The sequence below is a fragment of the Convolutriloba macropyga genome, chromosome 7, assembly GCF_964194025.1.
Source record: "Convolutriloba macropyga chromosome 7, txConMacr16.3, whole genome shotgun sequence".
In the NCBI taxonomy this organism is placed as follows: domain Eukaryota; kingdom Metazoa; phylum Xenacoelomorpha; order Acoela; family Convolutidae; genus Convolutriloba; species Convolutriloba macropyga.
Genome location: NC_134474.1, coordinates 57586923 through 57598609, shown reverse-complemented (window position 1 = coordinate 57598609; position 11687 = coordinate 57586923). Strand labels below are relative to the sequence as shown.

The window sequence follows — 11687 nt, the reverse complement described above, 5'->3', positions numbered from 1 at the left end:
GGCTCATTGGTTGGCAGCCAATAGAAATACAACTGTGCTTTTCTTTTAGCAATGTTTTTTCTTTTGTTTCTCGCGTAAGCTGAAAGCGTGTAATGGACAAGTAAAATGTTTAATTGGATGAAAAATTTCTTCAACTTTGGGGCATAAAAAAGTGACCAAAACTACAACTTCCTTTTGCAATAAGGTTTGCGGTTATTCCCATTTTTTTCCTTTTGCATAGAACTCTCCGGAAGGAAAACGAAATTTGATTGCGATAAAGATTTGGAACAGAAACCAGAAAGCATAACTGCCAGTGCTCCAAGATAAACCGTGTAAGAACTTAATAACCCACTGGTGAGATTTCCTCTCACTAGCGGAAAGTGAATTATACGGCAGTGGTGGTAGAAATAAGATTGTGTCTGAAAAATTGTTTGAGCAAATCGATAACTCTTTAATTATAAAACCGGTCTTTTGTGACGAAAACCTTCAAAATCTAAAACAACAACTTAAGAATTCAACATTCCAGCAAAATAAACAAACTCCTTTTAAACGTTTTCACGAAAAGGCAAAACGTTAGACCAGTCATGTGACCAATATAAGCATTTGTGATTGGACAAGGTAAAACGTAGGAATATCCAGCGCCTTTCTGACTATGCTCTGTAATAAACACTGAAGCGTCATGAAGTATTGCATGTAATCGAAGGATTTTATAAGATTTCAAGTAAGTGTCTAACGAGGAATTGTCTATACCAATAAGGCCACCATATGGTCTCGACTTGAGAACAATTTCCAAGTTAATGTCTGGGTCCAGATAATGACATGCTGCCAAAAAGTATACAAATCGTTCACTATATTCCGGGTAGTCAACTTTTATTTGTTTGTAAATTTCTTGAATGTTTTTCAAATCTATGGTTGCTATGGTTGTCATGCTGTATCTCAAACAGAGAAATAAATAATTGAACAAAAGTTGATTTTTGTACGAAAATAATCAAGTCAACAAAAATTGACTTTTTTCAAGAAAAATTTTCTATCTTTTATAGTAGAGACCTTATCTGAAAAAATTTTCGAGTCAACAAAAAAATCAGTTTTGAATGCTCTTTCATAGCGCAAAATTCATTTCAGACCATTTTAGGACTTTGAAAAACTTTGAAAAATTTTTTGAAAAGTTTGAAGTTTTTATGTTTCAACCCCCCATACTGCATAGGTGAAAAAAGTGAAATCAACAAAAAATCATTTTTGAGTGCTCTTTCATAGCGCAAAATCCACTTCAGACCTTTTTAGGACTTTGAAAAACTTAAAATTTTTGAAAATTTTAGGCTCCTGTTGTCTTATATTGCATTTTTTATGTTTTCACCAAAAACATTTAGTGAGAGTCCAAAACTTAGGTAACATCTAATTCTATATACAGCGAACAATGCAACAGCGGGAATCTGCCATTTGACTGTCGGGGCGGGGGTTCGAACCGCCACCCTATAAGACTTTCTACCACCGAAACACTAATATTTCTCTTAGTGAAACCAAGTTTTTTGGTTAAGTTGAGCCAGGCGGCTTAACATAAGAATTTCTCACAGGCTGGCGAAACTTAACCAAAAAACTTGGTTTCACTAAGAGAAAAATTATTTTTTTGGTGGTAGAAAGTCTTGTAGGGGGGGGGGGGGGGTCGGACCCCCACCCCCCAATAGTGATATGGCGGATTACCATACTACTCACGTTCTAGAGGAAACTGAATAAAAGGAATAACTCAATTTGCTCAACACATAAATATTGAATTCCCTGTGAAACGAAATTTGATACACCTAGTAATTTCACTTAAGATCCCTCTGGGCACTTTTTCATCCATGAAAATCTTACTGGTTTTTGTTAGCAAGATTAGTCAACGTGTTTGCTAAGCTTTCCTTTTCTTTGTTCTCTTTACTCAGTAAACCATCGAACGTCCTTCGCGATTACTGGAATGCCTGGAGATCCTGCTGTGGCACACTCTCCGGAGTAATCGTGGACTGTGTAGCGTCCAAGGGAGATACGATAGTTGAGGTCAGTGATTCAGCATCGTCATCATCGAAAGCCAGTCTGTTATCCGGATCTGCTGAGTGGTGTTCATCATGACAATAAAACTCTGAGTCTGGTCTGCTGTCAGGACTCATTAAGCTATCGAAGTCCTGGAAAGATGAAAAATTTGAACTGTTTACGATAACCAGTTATCAATCCTCGCAATTTGATCAGTACGCAATTAACCGTAAACCCAAATTCAGTAAAATCCAAAACCGTAAATTCACAAACGTAAATCCACCTTAAGTTTTATTCCAATCTTGCCAAACAATAACATGTAACAAGGAGGCTCGTTAATGTGCGTTCGCACATGATGCCCGGGCCGAGGTGTCAACGCTAAAAAACGCAAAATTATGTAAGATTGGCGTTGAATGCGTAGAATTTATGTAAGATCTACGCTTAAGCGTAGATCTTACTTAAATTCAACGCATTCAACGCTAATCTTACATAATTTAGCGTTGAATTTTGGCGTAGATCTTACATATTTAGCGTTGAATTTTAGCGTAGATCTTACATATTTAGCGTTGAATTTAGCGTAGATCTTACATAAATTCAACGCATTCAACGCTAATCTTACATAATTTCGCGTTGAATTTTGGCGTAGATCTTACATATTTAGCGTTGAATTTTAGCGTAGATCTTACATAAATTCAACGCATTCAACGCTAATCTTACATAATTTTGCGTTGAATTTTGGCGTAGATCTTACATATTTAGCGTTGAATTTTAGCGTAGATCTTACATAAATTCAACGCATTCAACGCTAATCTTACATAATTTTGCGTTGAATTTTGGCGTAGATCTTACATATTAAGCGTTGAATTTTAGCGTAGATCTTACATATTTAGCGTTGAATTTAGCGTAGATCTTACTTAAATTCAACGCATTCGACGCCAATCTTACATAATTTTGCGTTGAATTTTGGTGTAGATCTTACATAATTTAGCGTTGAATTTTGGCGTAGATCTTACATATTTAGCGTTGAATTTTAGCGTAGATCTTACATATTTAGCGTTGAATTTAGCGTAGATCTTACATAAATTCAACGCATTCAACGCTAATCTTACATAATTTCGCGTTGAATTTTGGCGTAGATCTTACATATTTAGCGTTGAATTTTAGCGTAGATCTTACATAAATTCAACGCATTCAACGCTAATCTTACATAATTTTGCGTTGAATTTTGGCGTAGATCTTACATATTAAGCGTTGAATTTTAGCGTAGATCTTACATATTTAGCGTTGAATTTAGCGTAGATCTTACTTAAATTCAACGCATTCGACGCCAATCTTACATAATTTTGCGTTGAATTTTGGTGTAGATCTTACATATTTAGCGTTGAATTTTAGCGTAGATCTTACATATTTAGCGTTGAAATTAGCGTAGATCTTACATAAATTCAACGCATTCAACGCCAATCTTATATATTTTGCGTTGAAATTTGGCGTAGATCTTACAGATTTAGCGTTGAATTTTAGCGTAGACCTTACATATTTAGCGTTGAATTTAGCGTAGATCTTACATAATTTCCCGTTGAATTTTGGCGTAGATCTTACATATTTAGCGTTGAATTTTAGCGTAGATCTTACATATTTAGCGTTGAATTTAGCGTAGATCTTACATAATTTCAACGCAGTCAACGCCAACCTTACATATTTTGGGTTGTAATTTTGCGTAGATCTTACATATTTAGCGTTGAATTTTAGCGTAGATCTTACATATTTAGCGTGGAGATGATTTCAAATTTTTCAAGTTTTTTCCGAAAAATTAATTTTCGACCCCTATACTGCACAATTGAGAAAAATAAAGTCGGCAAAAAATAACCATTTGCTCTCTCACGGTGCAAAAACCATTTCAGACCATTTTAGGAATTCAAATTTTTTTCAAAACTAAAAAAATTTTTAAATTTTTCCCAGTACTTCTCACATGATAAATGCGTTGAATACGTTGAAATTATGTAAGAGCTCGGCTAAATTCAACGAAAAATATGTAAGATCTAGGCTAAATTCAACGCAAAATATGTAAGATCTACGCTTTATAAGGATTGCGGCTCTCAAGGAAACCAAGGTACGGTGGCGCAATGGTAGAAGAGGCGACAAGTAAACAGGAGGTCAGTGGTTCGAGTCCCATACCCAGAGTTCTACGCGTTGATTTTTTGTAAGATCAACGCTAAATTCAACGCAAAAATATGTAAGAACTACGCTAAATTCAACGCTAATTATGTAAGATCTACGCTAAATTCTACGCTAAATATGTAAGATCAACGCTAAATTCAACGCAAAAATATGTAAGATCTACGCTAAATTCAACGCTAATTATGTAAGATCTACGCTAAATTCTACGCTAATTATGTAAGATCTACGCTAAATTCAACGCTAAATATGTAAGATCAGCGGCAACTAGCGTTGACAAGTTGGAAAATTCACCGCCATTTCTTACATAATTTTGCGTTGAATGCGTTGAATTTTTGTCTTTAAATTCAACGCATTCAACGCAAAATTATGTAAGAAAATTGCGGTGAATTTTCCGACTTCTCAACGCTAGTTGCCGCTGATCTTACATAATTTTGGCCAAATTCCTCGGCCCGGGTGTTCCAACCCGCGCTAATCATTTTTGACTTAACTGTCTTTTGACTTAAATTTTTGGCAAAGAGATAAACAAAAATATATGTTTGAGTTTAAAAAACTCGTTACACAACCAAACTAATAATTGATTTAAGTAATGCCATGCCTCATTACAAAGACATCTGCCATTAAAAAGACTACGAGAAGAACAACAACAACAACAAAAAAGCAAAAACAAAAATTGCATGGCATAAACTCGAAATCTAAAATTAAAAGCACCTAGTATCAACGTCAAATTACAATCAGACAAAAGCCTAACTACACAAAAATAGTTTTTCCTAACTAAGCTGCAGGTAGCATTTTCCTTAATAAGACTAGGTAACAAGTCGACAAACAGAAGAAATAAAGAGACCATATTCAAAAATCAATTAACATTTTTCAAACCAGATAATTTTAAAAGTCTTAAAAATCATTAGCTTTTAACGAAATAATTCTTGATAAATTTACAAAAAAAGTCATAATTAAAGCAGTTGGAGCCGACTTTGGTTCGACTAAGCCATCGGAATGGAGTAAAGAAGCAGAAAAACTCAAAAAATTACGAACAGCAGTTAACAAAAAATGGGAAAACACAAATTATTGCTGCCATTAAAATAATTAGCTAATGTCTGAAAATTAGGTACTTCTATTACAATTTCTAGTTATACCAATTCAGCTAAAATTATACTGAATGAATAAATAACTTCAATTGGGCCATATTTGATAATCATTTGGATCTGTTATTACGCGATTGTGCTAATACATGAGAAGAAGAAACACAAATACACCACTCACATAACATTTTATGAAAACGCATATTGTCTAACAAACAAAACATCAATTACGTCATAATATTGGTAACCATGTTAATTTTTTTCAAAATTAAATAATTGTATGGGACCTCTCAATGAAGAAAAAAGCTACAAGTTGACGATGAGAACCACAAAAATTGAAAAAATGAAAGATCATGAAAAATCTAAAAAATGTATAATATCATAAATTTCAAAACTATTTGCTATGAAGTAACTAATTAGGGTAACATAATTCATTCAATCCTGAATTACAAGCTAATGAGATTGGTCAACACTTTATGACTACCTAAAGAATAAAAAACAGGCAAAAAGCAAATGAAAAAAAATGAGCGAGAAAATTTTCGAAGCTATCAAGAAACAAATTTTTCAGAAAAAACTTTTCTACTTTCAATTAATTTCCTAACAGCAATGGGATACTCTAACAGCGTAGTATCAACGCAATTAAATTCAATGGCTTTCAACGGAAGCTAAAAAATACGCTATGTTAAGCCTCGAGGAGACAAAAAGAATGCTTGTAATTCATAAGTTATCAAAAAGACATTACAAGAAAACATTGACTATGAAAACTAACAAAAACAGGCAAAATCCAAAAATTATGTAGAAAAGTGCGAGAAGAAAGTGTCGAAGCCATTCAAAGCGTAAGTTTTTCTCTGAATACTATATGTAAGATCCACTTAACGTCTTCTCTAAACCAATGGAACAATCAATAATAGGATAATGTGGTAAAATTTCAAAAGGAACCAAAATTATGAGAGAAAAAATCCAAAATTTAAAAAAGAAATAAGAAAAACTCGTTCATCGAAGTCATAACAACAGTAGTTAGCAGATAAAACCTCTAAACAGATTAATTTTGGTTCACGTAGAAGGTAAGGGGTTCTGTCATTACTGAGACTGACTTACTGTTCACGAAAAAGAGTTTAGGATCGGTTAATGTTTAAAAAAATTCCCGAAAAATCGTTTATAAAATTTTAACAGCTTTTAAACTCAATAGCTTTGAACAGAAGTCAATAAATACGCTCAGTTATGCTTCGAGTGGAGGACAAAAATATTTGTCGTGCATAGGTGATCAACAAGACATCACAATACGTCTTATGGCTGTGGAAGCAACAACAAATACGGGCAAAACCAAAAAACCAAAAGAAAAGCGCGAGAAGAAAGTCTCCAAGCAATTTAAACCATAAGCTTTCCTCTGAAACATTTAACCATGATCCATTTGGCCTCTACTCTAAGCATATGAGAGATATCAGTATTAGGATAATGTGAAAAGATTTCAAGAGGAAACAATAATAAGAAAATGTCCAATTTTTTTTTAAAATTTTGAAGTCTTGTGGCATTGAAGTCATATAACAAATATTTGGAAGATAGAACGCCAAACAGATTTATTTTGGCTTCAGTAAACAAGAAGGAGGTCCTGTCATTACTGAGACTGTTTTACAGCTCGTGATCACGAAAATGTGTTTGGGATCGGTTAATGTTAAAAAAACTTTCTCGAAATATCCTTTTTAAAGTCTTAACAGCCATTAAATTCAATAGCTTTGAACGGAAGCCAATAAATACGCTCTGTTGTGCCTCTTTTGCAATCCAAGGATTTTTTTCGTGCATAGTCAATCAATATCACATTACAATAAGTCTTAAAACTATGGAAACAACAACAAATACAGGCAAAAAGCAAAAAATCAATAAAATAGCGAGAAGAAATTGTCGAAGCCATTTAAACCATAAGCTTTTCTCTGAGAACTTTCACCACGATCCATTGAACAATTTTTCTAAACCAATGGGAAAAATTAGTATCAGGATAATATGATAAGATTTCAAGAGCGACCAATAATGAGAAAAAATTCAGAAATTTTTTTTTTAATTTTGAAATCTTGTGGCATTGAAGTCATATAACAACTAGTTAGAGGATCGAACCACTAACCAGAATAATTTTGGTTGCAGTAGAAAAGAATAAGGACCTGTCATTACAGCGACTGACTTACTGTTCACGAAAAGGAGGTTAGGATCGATTGACGTTGAAAAAAATTCTCGAAAAATGACTTTTAAAGTCTTGACAGCCGTTAGCTGCGCACTCAAAGCTCTAGATAGGTTCAATTATTGCACCTTACGGATTTTATTGCACTTATAGTCAAAGAGTCTATGCCATAGGACTCCAAAAAATTAGGAAAACCTCAAACAGAAAATCGAAATTTCATTAAAAATTACGAAAACTATGAATCGAATCCAAAAAAAAAAACACGAGCGATTCCTTGAAAACGAAATTTTGTTCATTGGGCTTCATTAGACTGTAAATCAGGTTTCTCATTAACGGAACCTCGGTATGAGAAGTGACTAGTCTATAGGTGACTTAAGAAAACAAAAAAGATATAAACAAATTTCCTAAAAAAAAGAGCTCGCAAATATAATTTGAATTTTTTTGATAGTTAACTTCCCTATGAGACCATAACTAGACTTTTTATCGCCTTTCGTCTATTAGGGACTCGAAATCGATTGATTTTGTTGAATGAAATCGAAGTTTGAATTAAAATTTTTATTAAAAAAGATCTTAATTTGAAGAAAAATTTCACTAAATGTGAGCAAAATCATGCTAATTATCCCGTTTTCACAGAAAACTTCAATCCTCGATAACTCCTCGAAGTAAACGGATTCTCGAAAAAATCTTTTTAGTTTCAAATTCTACGATGGACGAGCTTTTTAATGATACCATTCACATTTCTCTACGATGAATATATCGATCGGCCAAAATTGACTGAACAAAAAATAACCCATTTGAGTATATAGTTCCTCCTCCCCACAAGTGGGGTCGGAACAAAAAACTGAGAACATGGGGCATATACTAATCTAAGTCAGCATAAATAATCTCTCAAAAATTGTGAAACAAAAAATTATTTCCTCTGTTTTGTTGAAATTGCTTGCTCAGGATTCCTTACATGGTTTCTTCAGTTAATGGGCGTTTTTAATAATTATACACAAAAACGGCAGATTGGCCCCAGTTTTGCACAAGAAGTGTTCCAACCTATCAAAAAAGTTCGATACGGGTATGAGAAGAGGAGACGAGAATGATGCTTAATAATTTGGACTCGAAAAGTGGAATAGAACAGATTTTTAGTCTCTCAATTCACAACTAACGTAAAAAATGAAAAATATTTGCTAAGCGTTCTTTGAAGTAACAACAAGGCCAATGAAGCATTGAACAGCAACATTGAAAGAGGTCTAATTAGAAAATTTAAAGAATTAACCGTAAAACTAAAGTTCATATTTTTCTAACAACATTTTCAAGCTGTTCATTCTGAATATTCCTCTTTTAGGATCAGAGAGCAGTTCCTTACCATTTCCAAGAAATTTTGCTGTCAAAGTTCAATATCCAGCGAAGAAAACATAACAAAAAAACTAAGAAAATCTAAGTTTTTTCTTATTAAAACAAGTGTTTCGAACATTTTTTTAGATCAAATCATTAAACGGTTCATAAAACTCTCTGTTGTGAAAAAACCTAAGACGGCTACGAAATAAATGAGCGCTAGCACATTATGATGGTCATGAATACAAAAAAGATTTCATGAAAGTGAGATTTGTTAAGAAAGAATTAGTCCGAAATTCTACTCCAAAAGAAATGAAGTAAAATTGTTCATCAATAGCCGCTTATCTTTTCTGTCGATTGTATTTTGCTTCTTCCTTTGCAATCCAAAAAAGTTGTATTCTATTAGTGCTCTGATTTTTTTATTGGAAGTTTTCGCCAAATTTTTCTTTTCGGTTGACTTCGATCTTCCAAAACAGGATAAATAAATAATACCTACAGGAAACTAAGTTGCATCATTATCTCTAAAAGGTTTTAGATGACTTTCAGGTGCAGATTTTTTAGTGTAAAACACTATATTTCAATTGATACGGTCACTCTCTGATATTTTTCAGACCAAAAATTTTGGAAGGTTTTTGTCTGATACTTTCGACAAATGGGTCGTCGGTTGACGCAGAGTTCTGATAAAATCTCACGTCACGTGCAATCCATGTGATGTTTTCTCACCTTGTGAACCATTTTATGACAAAAATTATTTCTTCTTTGCTTACAATTAGACTGCTCAGTAGAGTTTTATATTAATTTATCATTTTTTTTAAAAAAAATAATTTATTGTTTCTGTTTTTTGCCCCGCTCTCTCTAAATGTTATAGTTAGTCTTCTGCCATCCTGCAGGTTAGTTATTTCGAACAATTGGGCAAGAAAAAAATTGTTTCGAAAACAATATCAGTATATTCATTGAAAAACAATTATTTTTCGTCCTTTTTCTCAAATTTAACTAGAGTTTGTCTTAAAAAAATGTTTTTATGATTGTTACAAAAAAATAATCTAAATATTTAAGATTCTATTATAGAAATTATTAACAAGGTTTTTGAAAATATTAGATTTTTTGCTCACTTCAAATTTTCATTCGCCTTTTCATTTCTGTTATATATTTTGCCAGTTTGCTATTCGCACTCCAATTGCTGTTTTTGTTTTCTTCACTTTTACATAGAAAACATTTGGTTTTCAAATGCTCCACGATGAAAGTGTGATTAAATTCTTTTAGCTGCAATTGTGTTCTGCATGGCTGGAAAAGTTGAATTCCTCTGGTATTCACTTTTATCTTATTATCAGTCGTCTTTGAATTGTATTACAGAACATTTATTTGGCTTCTTACCTCGTCAAAATCTGCGTCAATTTTCATTGATGTTGTAGTGTTTTTCGACATTTCGAATTCTAAAATGTACCGTGTCAAAATTTTTACAAAATGCCTTGTTTTAGATGTCAGCTACTTGAGCTTTGCTCTAAATTGTCTTAGATACCATGCCTCATGACTATTGATATTGACGGTAATCATTGTGTCCTCTTAAGAAAAATGAGTAGCCTATATGCAAATTTTCTAAACAAATAGCACAAAAATTTTTTAAAAAGTCTATTTAATTTTCTTGCCACAAAATTGGGAGCTATGTTTTGGCAGCCGGCCCAGACTGTTTCATTTATTCAAACTCAGGCAAAGATTGACAATGTGCGTACGCCTGGTGTTTAAATAAAGGGGTTAGAGTAAACGTTATTTTCTTTTACACTCATTTTAATTCAAATAGCATTTGAATTGTTTTCATTCAGTTAAAATAATCAAATTAAATGATAGCAACAAGTTTATTGATGTACGCAATATACAATCTTTTTTTGTATCTATTATCACAGTTAGAAAAAAAATTATAAATTTTTCCAATGCATTAAAAGTTCACTAATTGATTATAAAGAAACAAACTATAGCCACTTTTTGAAAATTTGATCTCAAAATTTAGCCTCAAAAGTTCTAGCCTGTCGTTCTAAATCTCTTTGTTAAATGAATCTAATTTTATTCTTTAAATTCACTTCCAATAAAAAATTGTGCAATTTATGTTAATGATATTTAAGCACAATAGCTTACTCGAAAGGTGAAGAGTGAAAATGTCGGAAATATGAAAAATTAAAAAAAATTCATCTCTAGAAATAAAAAAATTTAACTAGTCAATTCCGTATTGTTCCGCAAGAGAAAATGATGGGCGAAAATTGACTTGTGAGAAACAGCCAGGCTAGCGAGTTAATTGGTTTTTTGTTTTCAAGTAGATTTGGAGGTTTGAACAACGCGGTCATCTCTTATTTTCATTTTTCAAATAAACTAAGGAAAATATATCAGGTGGCACATTGCCTAGAAATAAAAGTTTTTTAGGAAGTGTTAAGCCTTTTCTCATAAAACAGTGGATACCGCTTGTTTAGCGTTGATGAATGTATTTTTTAGTAAAAAAATGCCCTACGTTGACCGCGGAAATCAGCGATGAAAATTTGATCTCTTGTCAGTTAAAAGTGAACGTTGCGAATTCTCTCTGATAGACTAAATTCCGAACGTAAAGCGATTTGTTTATACTACTAGCGCTACTACTTGAGCAGAAATGAGAGATAACCTAATTAGGAAGTATTAGCATTAAAATCTCTCATTTTTCTAATTGAGGATTAGAATGACAGCTGACATACAATTGACCCCTTGAGAAATATTGTTATCTGGTGACAAATCTTAAGTGACAAATTATGAAATCATAAACACGCTACTCGGAAAACAGTGACAAATTAGAATATATATAGCCCCCTTTGAAAATAAAGCCCCCATTATGGTTTAATTACCATGTTGGCGTGGGGCTATCGGTTATCTGACTTTTAAGCTGGGGGGGGGGGGGGGGGTTAATGGAAAAGACAGACCCACGTTAAATATTATAT

General features: G+C 33.0%; 1 protein-coding gene across 1 annotated transcript in view; it reads right to left on the bottom strand.

The window, feature by feature from the left end:
* Positions 1 to 1757: 1757 nt before the first annotated feature.
* Positions 1758 to 11687, bottom strand: part of LOC142342401 (uncharacterized) — a 30045-nt gene continuing 20115 nt past the window's right edge. Inside the window, exon 8 of the mRNA XM_075393716.1 lies at positions 1758 to 2135. Within this exon, the coding sequence (XP_075249831.1) occupies positions 1923 to 2135 (213 nt within the window). The 3' untranslated portion in view covers positions 1758 to 1922. The remainder of the gene's footprint in view (positions 2136 to 11687) is intronic.